Source organism: Piliocolobus tephrosceles, chromosome X (assembly GCF_002776525.5).
Source record: "Piliocolobus tephrosceles isolate RC106 chromosome X, ASM277652v3, whole genome shotgun sequence".
Lineage (NCBI taxonomy): Eukaryota > Metazoa > Chordata > Mammalia > Primates > Cercopithecidae > Piliocolobus > Piliocolobus tephrosceles.
This window is the reverse complement of record NC_045455.1, coordinates 86,623,599-86,642,556: the sequence shown is the minus strand read 5'-3', so window position 1 is coordinate 86,642,556 and position 18,958 is coordinate 86,623,599. Positions and strand designations below refer to the sequence as shown.

Here is an 18,958-nt window from a genome sequence, read left to right as displayed (position 1 = left end):
GTGAAGCCAATAGGGGACCAGCAATTAGTTTAGGGATAGAAGAGGTTGTAGGAGAATAGAAGTGTTTAAAAAGAATCTTTGGGCCGGGTGTGGTGGCTCAAGCCTGTAATCCCAGCACTTTGGGAGGCCGAGATGGGCGGATCACGAGGTCAGGAGATCGAGACCATCCTGGCTAACACGGTGAAACCCCGTCTCTACTAAAAATACAAAAAATTAGCCGGGCGTGGTGGCAGGCGCCTGTAGTCCCAGCTACTGGGAGGCTGAGGCAGGAGAATGGCGTGAACCCAGGAGGCGGAGCTTGCAGTGAGCCGAGATCGCGCCACCGCACTCCAGCCTGGGTGACAGAGCGAGACTACGTCTCAAAAAAAAAAAAGAATCTTTGTGGGAGAATAATAAATATAATAAATATGAGTTCCATTTCTTTGCATGAGATCACAGAGACAGGAAAATATAATGGAGACAATGTATACGATTTCTGGTTAAAGGAACTGTCTACTTCATCATTTGGAGAGCCACATGAGTGCATGTCTTAGATGGTCTGTCTGCTGTTCTTTCTGGCCAGAAAAAGGAAAGCCAGGAAGCACTAGGAATCACAGACTGTGACACCAAAGTCAACTCTCAGACATCCAGAGACTAAGGATTGGTGAACGTTTGGATGGGCCTCTGTTTGTTCAACAAGTATTGATTGCATACTCTCTTCAAGCTGAACACTTTGTTAGATACCTGGGGAAATCATGGTGAATAAGACACAGTCCTTGTCTCTGTGGAGCTGATGGGGGTCACAGGAAAGAGCAACATGAAACTTGTACTTACACACTTAATTATTGAATTACGTTTATGCTAAGTGCTGTGAAAGGGAAGTGAGTGTCCAACAAGGCCATGTAGTGCAGAGACATAACATAGTGCACAGAAAACATGCTGGCAGAGACCTAGAGCTTTCACAGAAGTGGCCAGTGATGATGGGGAACTGCATTCCATTCAGGTTAATGACGTGAGTTGTTTCTTTGTAAAGCTAGAGATTTCTCAAACCTTGCTCCCCTTGAAATCTTGAACTAGGGCTGCTAACAATTAGATACCTTGTAAATTTGAAAATATATGCTCCCCCATTTTTTCCCAACCCCTCTGTGTAGAAACTTGCAAGCTGTGAAACGGTCTAAAGACAGCATGAAAAAAAATTGCACAGAAAATTCACAGCAGTTTAATTAGTCTCTAATTTTACTGGGCAGTCCAGTAAAATTGAGTGGAACAGTTTGCATTTTGGGGAGGCACTTGATTTTAAAACCCTAATAACCTCATCCTGTCTTACAAATTAAGTGGCTCAGGGTACTATTTAGCTATTGTCATTGAAATGTCACAGAAGAATCCAAGTAAAAGTTCCATTTATCTTTCTCTGCTGTGCCTTTAAAATGCTTGCATCAAAACAATAGCAAGAATAGTACTTCAGGTAATTTTAGATAATTTGGAAGGCATTGCAGGACATACCTATAGTGCCAGAAGAGAATTTATAACACTCTTGTGACCCACCTTAATATTAAGGCCCCTGTAGGCTGGTGTGAAACCTTTTGTGGAGGCTCTTCAAAAGTAGGACACTAAAATCCTAATTTTCATTTAAGAGTATTACACATATTGTATTTAAAAGGTTACACACCTGGTATTTTGTCTACTCTGCTTGTCAGCCTTGAGGAGCCTATGGGAGCTTGTCCAACAGTAATTAATGCAAATGGTCTTTTGGAGCTGCATTTTCCATTGTGATTTTCAACATTTGTATGTTTCAGAAATCTGCCTACTGTACTATGAATGCATTCTTATGCAAACTGCTACCATCATATGGCCCAATTTCTTAGTATAAGGAGCGTGAAACTTTTAATTACATGCCACTGTTTTAAAACTTTCAGAGCTTTACTCATTTTGTTTCAAGCAGTATGTACAGTGATTTCTCATTAATCATTTACAACCTGCTTGTTGATTATGTGGGAAGAGAGAGGTACTAGAAAAGAAATAAGAAGGATAAAATAAAAAGCTATTTAAAATGTCAGGGATTCCCCTAATCTCAAGGTTGACTTTCTTTTCCATGGGGGAAGAATGTGATTAGTTAGTAATAATAACCAACTCATTTATTTACAGATACTTACTGAGTGGGCAATACTCACGAAGTGTGTTGTCTAATGGGGAATGTGGACAGGTGAGAAGGCGTTCAACCCATAATATAGTGAAGCCGTGGCCCCAGAGCATTAGAGCAGCAGGCTGAGGTGTGAGGGATGTGTTGGAGTAGAGGGAGCAGAGCTAACAGGAGTGATGAAGAGGTAGGAGGCTGCTGCAGAGCTCTCCCTACAGGAGGCATGGCACTGGTGTGAATTATGAAGTTGCGGTGACTATGAAAAAAAGTGGACTAGATTTAAGAGAGGCACAAGATGTATATTTCAAAAGATTTGGCATTTTATTGAACATAAAGAAGTAAGAGAGGGAGGAGATGAAGATGAGATCATTATTTCTGGCTTGGGCAAAAATCACATTTTCCAAATTAGGGAAGCTAAGAATGAAAAGAGGCTTTGTTAGGTGACAGTGAGTTCAGTTTTGGACATATGGAGTGTGATGTGCATGGGAGATATCTGAAGAGAAACATTCATCTATAGGTTGGAGATTATACAGAGAGTGAAGATATATAATAAGATATATATGTACATGTATATGTGTATACACATATATGGAACGTAAATATTAGGAGTTCCATAAAAACAACAGAGAAATCAGAGGAGAGGAAATTATGAAGCAACATATCAAGAAAATTTCCCAGAACTGCAGAATGAGAGTTTACAAATTAAAAGGGCACAGTAAGTGTCTAGCATAATGGATGCAGAAAGATCCACAGCAAGACACATCAGCATGAAATTTTACAACACTGGGGAAAAGGAGAAGGGACCAAGAGCCTCCCAAGAGAGCAGACAGATCACACACAAAAGGCTGAGATTTAGAATAGCATCAATAGGCTTATCAGTAGCAACCCCGGACGCTAAAAGAGAAATATCTTAGCATTTCTGGGGGAAATGGCTGCCATGTGCCATGTTAAAATTCTGCACTGAGCCAAGCAACCAATTGGATGAAGAAATCTTCAGCTTTGGAAGCTGTCAGATAATTTACCTCATGTATACCTTTCTCCAGAAACTTAAAAAAAAATGTGCTCTACCAAAGTAAGGAAGTAGATCAAGAAAGAGGAAGGCATGGGGGTCCAGAAAATAGGAACCTAAAGTAGGAAAAAAGCAAAGGAATTTCCCAGAATGATGATGCAACTCAAATGACAGCCATGTCACAGCCCTAGAAATGACCAGTCTAGAATGAAATGGAGAACTGAGGGCTCCAGGAAGAATGGCTACAAGAAAACAAAACTACACTGAGGTATAACCTTACATGTCATAATTGTGAGAGGAAAGTTATATGCTGATGGAGAACTTGTGGGAGAATTAGCAATATATACATAGAAAACTAAGCAAACAAAAACCAAGGCAGCTATTAAACCCAGGGAAAACAAAAGTCAGACAAGAAGATGGTTCAGTTGTAAATAATATTCATGTATCGTTTTAAGAAGGTGAACTGAATTTTGACCTAACCAAAAATGGTACAACTGTATTGCAATGATGGGGGAGGTAGTGTGGAAGGGAGCCTGCAGAGGAAAAAAATTGTCATTTGCTGTGATAAGAAGTTACTAAAATATATGTAAAATATAAATATCAAGAAGTAGCGTTATAAACATGTTACTTATATCTATGGAAATGCATAGATAAAACAACTTAAAATGTGGAAGTGATGAATATGAAAGTGTATGGAGAGATAAGAGAAGATACTACTGGGTGGTTTTTGTTGTTGTTTAAAACCTTGCAGAATGACCTTTCAGAAAGGTATGAATACAGAACTTTGTTTTGAAAAATAGTTTTTTACCATATGATTTAGCAGTTCTACTACTGGGCATATATCCAAAGGAAAGGAGGTCAGAACATTATAGAGGTATCTTGACTCTTGTGTTTATTGCAGCACTATTCACAATAGCCAAGATACCGACTCAACCTGTGTCCATCAACAGATAATGAATAAAGAAAATGTGATACATATACATAATAGAATACCATTCATCCATTAAAAAGAATGGAGTTGTGTCATTTATGGCAACATGGATGAGCTTGGAGGATATTATGTGAAGTGAAATTAGCCAGGCACAGAAAGCCAGATATCACGTGTTCTCACTCATATGTGGAATCGAAAAAAGTTGATCTCTTAGAACTAGAGAATAGAATGGTGGTTACTAGAAATTGGGAAGGCAGGAAGAAGGAGAGACAGTAGAGATTAGTTAATAAATGCAAAATTACAGTTAGAAGGAATCAGTTCTAGTGTTCTATAAAACTGTAGGGTGATTATAAGCTATTGCATATTTTCAAGTAGCTAGAAGAGAGGATCTGGCATGGTCCCAACACAAAGAAATGATCTACATGTGAGGTGATGGGTATGCTAGTTATCACAGTGTGATCACTGCATATTGTTTACATGTTCCAAAATATCACTATGTACCCCATACATACGTACAATTACTGTGTGCCAATTAGAATAATAAAAATCGTTTTTTAAAAGGTATGCAAAAGATGAAAAGGAAAAAATGGAAGAATTAATTGCTGGACTTCGCTGTGGCCACAGTGATACCTGGTGACTATACATTTGATGTCCCCATCTGTGTCATTGTGTGCTCAGCTGGGCTAGAAAAGGGTGACAGCGGATTGAGCCAGGGTTGGGTCCTGCAGACAGTTGTGACCATTGTAGTTTCTGTTGTCTCTGTGAAATGAGAGCAAGCATGTGGCTAATAAAGTAGTAGAAGTAAAGCACTCTGGGGTGAACTTTAGGTTGGATAATAAGGGAGGTGAAGACAGAAGGAGACTGATGGTGTGGGGAAAGAGATTATTGTCTCAGTTGCAGATATGAATTGATAGGCGACAGCATAGTGAAATGGTGGAGGGATAGAGGGTTGTAACCAGAAAGAAGGATATGTGAATTTCAGAGGCGAAGTTTAGGGTTTTGACAAGGTCTATGGTGATGCCCAGGCTCTTGATTCAGGGAGCCTCTTGGGCTGCAGGTGTCGAAGGACTGAAAGCTGGGATGCTAGGTGAGGCATGCGTTGGGGATTACTAGGGTGTCAGTACTTGAGGGTACAGGGGAAGACCACGCCTGTGGGGTGTGAGAGGCAGTAACCAGGCTGTAGGAATAGTGTTCGGTTAGGCAGCAAGAACCTTGGAACCTCAAAGGAAAGGCACTTTACACATGTGTGGGGCCTCATGTTCTAGTGGGGTATTTGAGAGTTTAAAGGAGACCTCCTGACCAGGATATAGTTGAATGTGGAGGAAAAGCACCCATGGCAACCATTTGAGAAAACTGCTCTGAGAGAGATTGAGATCAAACATAGGGGATGGAGGTTTTTACCAAAGGAAGAAGGAGTTCCACATAGTACGGAGGAAGCATCAGAGGGAGAAAGGTTGGGGCTAGGGATGGAAAGGATGTTGGGATTCGCTGGCCCCCAGTGTTTGAAAACAAATGGCTTAAGCCATTTCCTGGTCTCTTAGTCACAGCCTTCCTGCCATCTCCCCAACACCCCTACTCTCTTCTAAGCTTTCTCACACACCTTCCCCTTGCTTCTTTCCTTCGAATGGAATCAGACTCTACCTGGTTCCATTGTGCTTCTTTGGGCAGGTGAGCAGGCAGGAAGTAGAACTCATTGCTTCTCAGGACTCACTGAGGCCACTGCAATGTAGTGAAACGCAGTCTATGTAGGGCCGGAAGTTGCAGGTTCAGCCATGTACTGGTAAATGCGGATATGTTACAAACTCCATACTTTCAGTTCCTTCATTTGTGAACCAGTAACAATAATACCCACAGAGTTTGGACAGGTGTCAGGTGAGGCAGCATACACAGAAGCAACTGCAACCTGGTACCTGGTGTTTATAAATGCTTATGATAAATATCTCTCCCAAACGTGTAACTTCCATTACAGCTCATACCTTTGTCTTTCACTAGGACCGTGCCTTATGGATTCTCTGTGCTTAATAATGAATCGATCCGTGAATGTATTGGGCTTGGGGGGAGAATTTACAAAGCTTTTACACACACACATATATATATATATATTTCAAAAACCACTTGTTCACTCTTCTATCCTTACCGTTTGATAATAATTTTCAGAACGTATTATCCCTTAGTCTTATCCATGTAATAATTAGGCTTCACTAGGCCTCTGTTTGAGTACAGAAACCTCCCTATTCTCGCTTAAATTCCCAGCTACAATTTCTGCCTTCATGCATGCAGTACCTGGGTGTTGAAATGGAACAAAGCTTAAATAGGTTAAAATCCACCTTCCCAATATAGCCCAATATTCAGATTGTTTCTCCTATTAACTCTCCTGTGTCAATATCAGATATTCCTCTTAATATTTAAAAAATTACTATTGGCAGCTGAAAACTGATTTCCTTTCCTCTAGTCCTTGCATCTAACTCTCCTGAGTTCGCTCTCGCTCTCTCTCTCTCTCCAGTTTATAACTCATCCAGATTTCTCTTTTATTCTGTATATTCTTATCTAGATAATGTTTCCTTTCTTCATTCTATCCAATCCCTATAAATCCTACCTTGAAATGTTCCCATTCAATTCGTCTTACAAATGGCTTCAGAATCTATATTTTTTGATTGCATCATTCATGTTTTCTATTCACCTCCTTCCAGTTGCACTGGAGTGATAATCATCACTTACATTATGGCCACCTTTGCTTTTCCCTCTTCTTGCTTTGCTCCATCTGCATCTGCAGTCCTCGTGTTCGCTGCGTGGGAGCTGATCTGTGGGGCCAGGGCAGGGTCAACCCCGTGACATGTGCTTTCACAGGCATGTGGAGGGAGAATCTTAGATACTTGGGGGATAAAGTCTGTTGCTGTGTGTATTTCTTTATCCTGTTTCTTATCTTTTCTTACTTATATTGAGATTTACTTTGAGGAATTTGCAGCCTATTGTATGTGAGATTAAGAGCCTATAAAAATGTTTTAGGTTTTTTTTTTTTTGATGTGCTGACTTCTTTTTATTAAAAAAGTATATAGCTATTCTCTTAAATCTTTTTTTCCCATTTGGATGTGCTCAGTGAGGATCCTGAATTAGCTATTGTCATTTGTTATTTCTTTCTTTTTTTTTTTTTTTTCTTTTTGAGATGACAGCCTCATCCTCGGAGTGAGCCATTATTCTTGTTTATGTTCAGGGACTCAGGGGACTAATAGAGACCAAGCAGTTAGTGACTTTCTGGTGAGTAAAAAGAGTTTCCTCATTTTTTAAAATCTATAATTGACACATCAAGCCATCATTCTTGATTGGGCGGCTTTAGGGCCAAGTCTTGTTTTCATGGCTCCTGTGCAGTTTGTCTTTGTTTTCAGCATTTGTAATAAACAAGTTGTAAGTCACTTCTATGATGTCCAGTTCAGGAATAAATTACACAATGGTGCTTCTGCCAGCTGTTGTGGAAGCCACTGATACCATTGTGGAAGGCCCTTGTCCGTGGGAGAAAATGAGCTTTTACACTATTCTTCTCTTTTCTGAGACGCTCTCTGTGGATTGCTAGGCAGCACCCATCCCTGTAGGCTTTTGAGGCGCTTCTTGCTACACTATGACGAAACAGTCTAGGACCATCTGGGTTTGTAGTGATTGGCATTGGGTGAATATGATCAGTGCCAGTATTTCAAGTTAAACTTACAGACTAATCTTCTGAGACCAGACTGAGGCTGGCATTTCTTTCCCTCCCGCTGCCTTCTTCCTTCCCGGCAAAAGCCCCAGTTCTCTGGGGTTTGTGTACAAACATTCTTTCATGGAGCTCTGAATCTCAGTGTAGAGAAGGCACACGAGGAGCAGTTTTGACCAACATACGGCCCCACGAGAGAAGAGGATGTACATTTATTGATTAAGGAGCTATTTCCTCTGGCCGGCATTATATTATCCAGGCCTTGTTTGGTGTCATGTTAGAGAAACCTAATTCAAATTGCCTTAGGCAACAAGAAAGCAAAAGGGCAGAGGGATTTGGGGCTCACAGAACTGAGAGGTTCCGGAGGTCATGCTGACGTGAGGCATGACTGTCCCCGGGGGGTACACCACTCTTGGCCTCATCCTCAGAAAGGCTCTCCCCACATGAGAACAAAGATGGTCAGCAGCTGCTCCAGGCCTATATCCTGCCAGCTTGGGCATCTCTCAAAAAGAGAATTTTTTCCTAGTAATTCCAGCAAAATTCTCGAGGTAGGGCTGTCATCGTCCCAACTCACATCTTGTTTCATTCTCAAGCCAGGATACTGTGTAACACAACACCAGAGCGGTGCGAGTTCTTATCCGGCAGGCCTGTGTCATACGCCCCCTCCAGGCCCTGGTCCCTCAGGCCCCTACTCTACCACATGAAATAAGAGGAGGCAAGGGTTGATTCCCCAAAGGTCAGCAGGGGTGTTGTTCAAAGGAGCTACTCAGGCCTAGCATGAGATGCCCTCTAGCCTTAGCAGCACAGAGTCTGCACTTGGGGAAAGAGATCAGGGGAAGCTGAGTAGGGTCTAAGGAAATACTGTTATTTAAGAAGGGTCAGAAAAATAAGGAAAAGCTTCGTAAATAAGTATCAGGGACTCTGGGGATTAATAGAGACCAAGCAGTTAGTGAGTTTTTGGTGAGTAAAAAGAGTTTCCTCGTTGAGCCATTCAGTTAGACAGGGAAGCTGTGGTACGCTGAGTACTGACCCCCGAATACGTCCATGTATGGATCACCAGAACCTATCATTGTTACCTTATAGGGCAAAAGGGACTTCACATGAGGTTTGGAATGTTGAGATGGGAAGATTATCCTGGATTACACAGATAGAGACAATGTCATCACAAGCATCCTTGTAAGAGAGAGGCAGGAGGAATTAGAAAGACGTGACGCAGGAAGCAGGGATCGGAGTGATTGCTTTCAAGATGGAAGAAGGGGCCACCAGCCAAGGAATGAAGGAAGTCACGAGAAGCGAACAAGGCAAGGAAATGTACTCTCCCCTGGAGAGTGTAGAAGGCACCAGCCTGGCTGACACCTTGGCTTCAGCCCAGTAAGACTGATTTCAGACTTCTGACCTCCAGAACTGGAAGAGAATAAACTTGTGTTGTCTTAAACTGCTAAGTGGTAATTTGTTACAGTGGTAATGGGAAAACTAAAACAGAAGGAGCTGAAATTGAAGATGACCTTGACTAGGCCAGGCAGACAAGGGAGAGGCTGAGCACTCAGCCTCCGTGAACAGCACAGGCTGAAACACCCGGGGTCACATGGAAACAGCAGGGGCACCTGGCAGAGGACAGGAGATCCTGGCGGGTGCTTACCCCACACCACGGAGTTGGGACTTCCTACTGAAGCCGAGGGTAAGCTTTGGAAAGGTTTTAACAGTAAAATCACGAGATCTTGTTAAAGGCTTAAGGTTTTTCTGGCAGTGCTAAGGAGGGTGAGTTAGGTAAAGATTCAGAGGTTAAGGCACAAGACAGAGAAATTACTGAAGAGAAGTTTGTAGTTGTACCAGCAAGAAATGATGAGGACTGAGCTGAGGTACAAAGTGAGACTGAATCAGGGGCCAGACTTAGGAGCTACTGAAGGTCAGAAAGACCTCGTGACTGCTAGATATGGTAGGATGAAGAAGAAGACTGACTGGTTTCTGGTTTCAGTGACTGGGAGGACAATTGACTAGGAAACAAAGTACAGGACAGAGAATGGGTTTAAGAAGAAGCTAACCAGCTCCATTTGGGGAACAATGTTTCTTGTCATCTAATAGATAAGGAGTAATGTCTATTTGGCAACTGAAAACAGGTCTGGATCCCAGGAGAGATACCTGGGCTCACCTGGATTGGAAATCACAGATATGGTCATCAGTGTACGTAAGTCGGTAATGTGAACGTGTTGAGTGGATAAGCTCACTCAGAAGACTGGACAGGAGAAGGCGGAGGCTGCACTGGGAATACCTTATTCCAGGTCTAAGGAAAGAAGACAGAGTAACCAAGAAGGCTGAGAAGACAGAGTAACCAAGAAGGCTGAGACAATGGCCGGGGGGCAGTAGGAGAACGTGAGACCAAAGACCTCACTAGCATTTCTAGACACTCAGAGAGCTCATCGAGTGAAATGAAAGCTTACTGTGTATTTAGAAGACATTTATGCTGAGTCTGGATTGTAAAGAAAAAATGGCAAGAAGAACAGAAGGTCTTGATTCATCCCTGTAATTATCTGTGCCATCAATAATTCCCAGACCATACAAGAGTCCTCCAGGTGGCCTTGTGTTCCTGTGGTAAAGTTTGCCAGCAAAGGGAGGGTGAAACTTTCGGTTTGAGTTATTGCTATAGGATTGCTTGGATAAGACTTCTCTCTCCTTATCCTTTTATGGATCAGGCAAATCAGTTTCCTTACTGATTTGGTTTCTCTCCTTTTCTTTTTGCTTATTAGTTATTATACAAGTAATGTGTGATGATTACAAAATATGGAACTAATGCATAAGCATATTAAAATAAAAAGTAAAAACTCCTAAATCCTACTGCTTAGAAGTAACCACTATTAAAAGTTTGGTGCCTGTCTTTCAGATATTTTTACTTACTTGTAAGCATAATACAGGTGACATTTTGTGTTATAAAAAATGGGATGATTCCATGCGTGCTGTTCAACTAGCTTTTTAATTTATCGTGGACAGCTTTCCATGCCACATGCCAGTACAATATAGAGCTATGATATCCTTTTTTTTTTTTTTTTTTTGAGACGGAGTCTCGCTCTGTCGCCCAGGCTACATGTTATAATTTATGTTTTTGCATACTTTTAGAAGTGTTTCAAAGAGAGATTTACACAAGTGGAATTGTGGGTCCAAACTATCAATATTTGCATTTTTGATATAATACAATTTGTACTCCATGAAAGCTGAATGGAAAACACTAAAAGGCTACATAAATAATCATATTTAGTTTCCCTTTCAGCACAAAACATTAGGTTTAGTGCAGATTTGGGGACTTTAACATTTCCCTTCTCAGCTTTCAGGAGTCTCGGTGTCTTTCCACATTTGTTGATACCTAAAACCAAAGCCAAGTGAAGGAACAGAATGGGGAGCTTAGCCATGTAGTAGGTACCCTGAGGGGTCCCCGTGACTTCAGCAGAGTGCAGTGACTGGGCTTTCCAGACCTGGAAGGTGCAGCCTTCTGTGAGCCCTGAAATGCCTGGGCAAACCTGCCTGGAAAGAAGCCCAGAGGAGAGCAGGAGTTGGAGGGGCACACACTGAGGGGCCACCCTGTCTGGGTCAAAGTTTGTGTTCTAGTGGGGAAGACAGACACTAAGCAAACAGGTGAGGATAGAATAGATTGGTGGGCAGTGACAAATGCTGTGAGGAAGAATGAAGTGGGTGAAGAGGAAACTGGCAGGTGGTGAGAGGGCCACATTAGCTGGAGCACAAGGCGTGGTGAGGAGACGTCGCTGTGCTGAGACCTCCTGAATAGATGGATGAGCCATGCTTAAGGGCTAGAGGAAGAATATTCTGTGCAGAGGAACTCAAGCCACAGGAGGAAGAATGGCATGTTTGGGGACCAACAAGGCTGGCACTGTGGCTGGCAGATGTGGGCAGGGACAGTGACAGTGTCTGTGAGGTCATCTGGGGCTGCACCATCTGATATGGTGGCACATATCATAATTAAATGATTGCTTAATTAAATGAATCGATTAAATGATTGAGACTTGAGTGTCAGTAGGGCATGGGGCATGTTGGAAGAGCTGTTCTCAGACACTGTTTGTTGGGAACATGAATTAGTGGATCCTTTTGTTGGACAATTGGACTGTGCATAGCAACACTGCAAAAGAACAGACTCAATCCAGCAAAAGCAATTCTGTGTATTTGTCTTCTGAAGATCCTGGTCTGTGTGTACAGAGAAACAAGTAGAAGAGTTTTTATTACAGCCCATGAAGCTATTTCATTAGCTAAACTTGTAACAATCTAAATGCTTATCCATAAGACAATGGGGAACTGAATTACAGTATGTCTTTGCCCATCTCTATGATGTGGCTCTTTTTTAAAAATCTGTAAATACACTGATAAGAAAAAGATCTCCAAAAATGTGGGTAGGTAAAAAGAAGTTGCAATGTTTATTTCATATATTTAACTAGTAGCTGTATTTGTATATGTGTGTACATTTATAAATACCTAGAAAAAAAATCTGGGAGAATAAACACAAAATTGCTAGCAGCAGTTACCGCTGGAAAGAAGAGTGAGGTCTCAGGGTTTGGGGGTGAGCGTGGGGGTGAAGGAACCACAGCAAGCTTTGTTTTTGAAGTGACATAACAGTGCGCTGAAGCCAAGGCAGGTTTGGGTTAATGTAGGTCTGTGTGATTTCACTAATCTCCCATCCACTGCTCTTTGACTTTCTGACAAAGGAGATGTGAAGGTGAGCACTGTGCCCAGAACACAAAGGAGAAGCTGCACTGTGCCCTGGGTATCGCTGGACACAATGTGAGGAGCGTCCACATGTTTTTGCTGGACCAGCTCTGGCAGCAAGTTCCACGAAGGCTCAGCTGCAGCCAAGAGAACTGAAAGGGTCTCTAGGTCACCTCTGTGGACCCGCTGCATGGAAATTAATTAGAGTTGGACCATGTCCCCCGTGGCTTGGCTCCGGGTGATGCCAAAGTTATTAGCAGCTATATGTAGCTACAGCATCCTTCCCCATCTTCTGAAAATTTGTTTTGGCAGAGAGAGGCAGGCAGACTAAGTTGGTGGCTGAGGACAGTAAAATTTGAATTCCCAGATAGTTTGGTCAGGGTCATTGGGGTGGCAGTGACTTTCAGAAAAGGGCGTGTTTTTCATCAAATCGGAGACAGCAGTGTCCTTACTCCTCCCCTGACCACTCAAAACTAAATTCCCTTTCCTATAAACAAGTGTGTCATTCCTCAAGCACAGGGGGTGGTGACCATAGCAACAAATCACCCAAATATTTCTTTTGTTGATCTGTTTGACTTTCGTGAAGCCACCCTTTCCACAATTTGACTAGTTTACTTTCTTTCTATTTCTCTTCTCCAACTATACATAGGAACAAAGAAAGACACTCAGAAAGATCAAGATACGAATAAACCTGCTGTTTCATCTCCTAAGAGAGTAGCAGCTTCAGCCACCAAGCTTCATTCACCAGGTATGTAGGAAATACGATATGTTACTTGGGGAGATGACTTGAACTTGGAATTTATCTTATTCAGATGTTGTTAATGGAGCAATGCCAGCCCATGTGATTTACGTGATTGTTCCAGAGCTTGACATACATATGCTGATGTTTTCTGACTCTAGATGAAATGAACCAGCTGTTCACATCATTTTATCTTAAAAAACAAGATGCTATGCTATGTTTAAGTGGGAGGATCTTCTCTGTGTAGGGGTATCTGCTATTCCAATAGCATGTAGAAATCATTCACAATTGAAAAATAGACTTTAAAGATCTAACCTCAAGAAATAATATTGTCTAAAAGGAAGAAGAACAGAGATAATGAGTATCAAATGATTTGTTAGTCTGTCAATGAGGAAACCATTTATTTGCATTTATTCAGATATGAACAAACTACATAAGGTTACTTGAAAGTCAAAAATTGTTTCATATGAATATTCCTGGCCAGGCGTGGTGGCTCATGCCTGTAATCCCAGTGCTTTGGGAGGCCAAGGGGGGCAGATCACTTGAGGTCAGGAGCTCCAGACCAGCGTAGCCAATATGGCAAAACCCTGTCTCTACTAAAAATACAAAAATTAGCCAGGTATGGTGGCTTTCGCCTGTAGTTCCAGCTACTTGGGAGGCTGAGGCAGGAGAATCACTTGAACTTGAGAGGTGGAGGTTGCAGTGAGCCAAGATCACACCACTGCACTCCAACCTGAGTGACAGAGCGAGACTTCATCTCAAAAAAAAAAAAAAGAAGAAGAAGAAAAAGAAGAATATTCCTATTGTAAGACATTCCTGCCATTGTGGAACAGTATGCAATGCAACCTCAAAACATTTTATTTAAACCCAAAAATGGTGGCCATAATAGCAGCTAATGTTTGAGCTCTGACTGTGTGCCAGGTACTGTCCTGTGCTCTTTAAATAATTCATTTAATGTCCACAATAACTCTGTGAGACAGGTTGTATTATCGCCCCTCTCTTTACATGTGAGGAAACTGAGGCACAGGCATTTCATGAATTTGCCCAAAGTCACAGGTAATGAGTAGTAGAGCCTTGGTTTTAACCTAAGCAATCTGTATCCCAAACTTGCGTTGTTTGTTGCTACACTGTTAACCCAAAATCATGGAGAATAGAGAACTTACTAAAATTGCTGACTAATTAAAAATTTATGGAAAATAGATTAAAGCTGTAATGTGAAGGACAGGAGACAAAGCCTGGTAGTTGGGGGAGAGATCAGATCTGAGGACCCTGCATAAATCTGGAATTTCTAAAGGGTAGCACCTTGGAAGGAAAAGAAAATTCACCCTGCAGGAGACTGACCGATCGCAGCTCCAGCTCTGTGGGAAGCCGAGGATGGGGAGCAAGCCCTACCCCAGGAACCTTCGACCACAGGCCAGCCCCGCTGCAGTTTCAGAGCTGGAGTCTGTGCTGCCGCTGTGCTCTGAAAATCCAATTTAAAATGCTGTAGTGCTTATGGCTACTTAGTCGAATAAAATGTGAAATCATACACACAAGGAAACAAGCCACCATAAATAAGGTCCTTATATTCTAGAGAAAGAGTAAAATAATAAGTAATTTTAGACTTAACAATGTTAAAATATTTGTTAAAATTTCAAAGATGACCCATAAAATACATATATATAGTTCCGAACCATAGATGGGAAAATATTGGAATGAGGGGTTAAAAAAATTCGATCAATATAAAGGAAGGAGAAAGAGGGAAAGAAGGAAGGCCAGGAGGGAGATGGGGGAAATTGAAAGAATACAAGAATATATTAGAAATGAAGTCAAATATGTCATAATGACTGTATACGAACTATACTCTCTAAACTAACTCAAAGATTTAGATGACCAGAGCCAGGCGCAGGGGCTCACACCTGTAATCTCAGCACTTTGGGAGGCTGAGGTGGGTGGATCACCTGAGGTCAGGAGTTCGACACCAGCCTGGCTAACATGGTGAAACCCCGTCTCTACTAAACGTACAAAAATTAGCCGTGCGTGGTGGTATGTGCCTGTAGTCCCAGCTACTCGGGAGATTGAGGCAGGAGAATCACTTGAACCTGGGAGGCAGAGGTTGCGGTGAGCCAAGATCATGCCACTACCCTCCAGCCTCGGCAGTAGACCGAGATTCCATCTCGAAAAAGGAATAAAATAAAATAAAATAAAAATTTTAAAAATAGATTACCAGGCTGCATTCACTTATTAAACAGTGAAAAAGTATGTTTCAAGTGCATTTTATGCTGTAAAATCTAGCTTTAGATCGTTTCCAAAGTATACTTCTAAAATATAAAAATATTTAAAATGTATAAGTAAAAGGATGGAAAATTAATATTTATACCAAAACAAAAACTAAACTGAAGAAAGTTTGTGGCATTATAGTTGTAAAACATACCTATTGTGGAATAATGAACAAATACTAAACTACCCTATGTTTAACGTATAGAACTTGGTAAGTTTTGCCATGTGTACAAAGCTGTGAAACCATCACCCCATGCAAGGTAACACACATGTCCACCAACCTTCAGAGTTTCCTAGGACCCCTTTGTCATTCCACCTGCCTGCCATTCTCCACCCCCACCCCAAACCCCAGACAACCACTGATCTGTTCTGTCACTAGAGATTAGTTTGTATTTTCTAAAGTTTTATATAAATGGAATCATTTAATATCTATGCTAGTTTTACTGGCTTCTTTCAACATAATTTAGATTCATCCATCTGGTAATAGCCAATTCCATTTTACTGGTGCATAGAATTCTATTATGTAGATATCACTATTTACTTGTTGATGGAAATCGGGGCTTTTCCCCCAGAATTTGGCTATAATAAGTAAAACCAAATCTTTGTACAAATGTACAATATTTGTACAAATCTTGGTATGAACATCTGCTTCCATTTCTCTTGGGTAAATACCTAAGAATGAAGTAGCTAGGTCATGTGGTAGCTACATGTTTAACTTCTTTAAAATTCCAAACTGTTTTCCAAAGTGGTTGTACCATTTTACATTTTCAACAGTAGCATATGACAGTTCCAGTTTCTCCACATTCTTGCCAACCCTTGATATAATCAGTCTTTTTTTGTAGACATTCTACTATGTGTGTCATGATACCTCATTGTGATTTTAATTTGCCTTTTCTGATTAACTAATGATGTTATAATGTTGAGTATCTTTCTATGTGTTTGACAGCTGTGTATGTTCTTGGATAAAATATCCAAATATTTTTCCATTTTTTAAATTGGGTTGTTTTCTTATTATTGAATTTTGAGAGTTTTATATTCTGGATATATTTCTTGCTTATGTTTTAAATTACTATAAATTTTATTAATTTACAAAAATAGTGCTTATTTTCCACATATGAAAATACATTTGATAATAGAAAAATTCAAATTCTGCCAAAATATGTTTAAAGAGGTAATTTTGAGCCAATATGAGTGACCATGGCCCAGGCCACACAATCTCTAGAAGTCCTGATAAAGTGTGCCAGAGGCAGCCAGATTACAGCTTGATTTTATACATTTCAGGGAGACAGGGATTGCAGGAAAATCATAAATCAATGTGAGAACGGTTTACATTGGTTTGGCCTTAAAAATGCCAGACATCTCAAAGCAGAAGGCTGGGGAGATCATAGGTGAGTTTTAGGGATTCTTTAGTTGACAGTTGGTTGGGAGAGTTAAGCTAATGTCTAAAACTTGAAATCAGTAGAAAGTAATGTTTGAGTTAAGCTAAGGGGGTTGTGGAGACCAAGGTTCTTAGTATGTAAGTGAAGCCTCATATGTGGCAGTCCTCAGAGAGAATAGATGGAAATTGTCTCTCTGCAGATTTCAAAGCTCTCAGGCTCTCAGGTAATCTCTCCAGATCTGAGATAGCCTACAAAGGGAGAGGTCTGACTACATTAATGGAACATTAATCTGATGCAAATTATTCCCACAAAAGACAACATTACAGGATCATTTCAAAACATGTTAAATATATTGTGGGATAAAATCTTTTTCTACTTCTTTCAGCATCTGCTATCTGTCATGTTATGCTGTATACCAGAGTGAGGTTGGAAAGTAAGCTACATTATATAGGGTTCATAAAACCTGTCTGATGAGATTTTATAGTTTTCAGGGTGTGACTCCCCCAGGTCCCTTAGATAGGAATTTGGGCAAGAGAAAAAGAAGGTCCTAGTCCTCACATTTAAAAGCTTTTATTTTATGTTCCACACAGCTTATTATATTTGTAAGTGGTAGATAATTATAGATTTCTATTATAATATTTTAATATACTTTTTTAAAATTATACTTTAAGTTCTGGGATACATGTGGAGAATGTGCAGGTTTGTTACATAGGTGTACACGTGCCATGGTGGTTTGCTGTACCGATGAACTCGTCACCTACATTAGATACTTCTCCTAATGCTATCCCTCCCCTCGCCCCCACCCCCCTCCCTGTGTCCACACGTTCTCATTATTCATCTCCCACCTGTGAGTGAGAACATGCGGTATTTGGGTTTCTGTTCCTCTGTAAGTGTGCTGAGAATGATGGTTTCTAGCTCCATCCATGGCCCTGCAAAGGACATGCACTCATCCTTTTTTATGGCTGCATAGTATTCCATGGTGTATATGTCTCACATTTTTTGTATCCAGTCTGTCATTGATGGGCATTTGGGTTGATTCCAAGTCTTTGCTATTGTGGATAGTGCTGCAATAAACATACATGTGCATGTGTCTTTTTTTCTTTTTGAGATGGCGTCTCACTCTGTCGCCCAGGCTGGAATGTAGTGGCATGATCTTAGCTCACGGCAACCTCTGCCTCCTGGGTTCAAGAGATTCTCCTGCCTCAGCCTCCTAAGTAGCTGGGATTACAGGTGCGTGCCACCACACCTGGCTAATTTTTAAAATTTTTAGTAGAGATGGGGTTTCACCATGTTGGCCAGGCTGATCTCAAACTCCTGACCTCAGGAGATCCACCCACCTCGGCCTCCCAAAGTGCTGGGATTACAGGCGTGAGCCACCATGCCCGGCCGCATGTATCTTTATAATAGAATAATTGATAATCCTTTGGGTATATACTGGATTTGCTGGGTCAAATGGTATTTCTGGTTCTACATCCTTGAGGAATCACTGTATCATCTTCCACAATGGTTGAACTAATTTTCAGTCCTACCAGCAGTGTAAAAGCATTCCTATTTCTCCATATCCTCTCCAGAATCTGTTGTGTCCTGACTTTTTAATGATCACCATTCTAACTGGTGTAAGATGGTATCTCGTTGTGATTTTGATTTGCATTTTGCTAATGACCAGCTTTTTTTCATGTATTTGTTGGCCTTATAAATGTCTTCTTTTGAGAAGTGTCTGTTCATTTCCTTCGCCCACTTTTTGATGGAGTTGTTTGTTTCTTTTCTTGTAAATTTGTTTAAGTTCCTTGTAGATTCTTGATATTAGCCCTTTTTCAGATGGATAAATTGCCTATCCTGTGGTCTGTCTTGGAGAATGTTCCGCATGCTGACGAATGTACATTCTGCAGTTGTTGGGTAGAATGTTCTGTAAATATCTGCAAAATGCATTTTATCTAGGATATAGTTTAAGTCCGTTGTTACTTTGTTGAGTTTCTGTCCCGATGACCAGTCTGGTGCTGTCAGTGGGGTACTGAAGTCTCCCACTATTACTGTGTTGCCATCTATCTCTTCTTTTTAGGTCTAATAGTAAATGTTTTATAAATTTGGGAGCTCCAATGTTAGGTGTATATACATTTAGTGTTGTGATATTTTCCT

At 41.0% G+C, this 18,958-nt stretch overlaps 1 protein-coding gene across 3 annotated transcripts in view; it reads left to right on the top strand.

Moving 5' to 3' along the window:
- Nucleotides 1-18,958, top strand: part of MTUS2 (microtubule associated scaffold protein 2) — a 640,565-nt gene that overhangs the window by 461,272 nt on the left and 160,335 nt on the right. For all 3 annotated transcript variants that reach the window (XM_031934947.1, XM_031934946.1, XM_026454233.2), the window contains one exon: nucleotides 13,095-13,193. In XM_031934947.1, coding sequence (XP_031790807.1) covers nucleotides 13,095-13,193 — 99 coding nt within the window. The remainder of the gene's footprint in view (nucleotides 1-13,094; nucleotides 13,194-18,958) is intronic.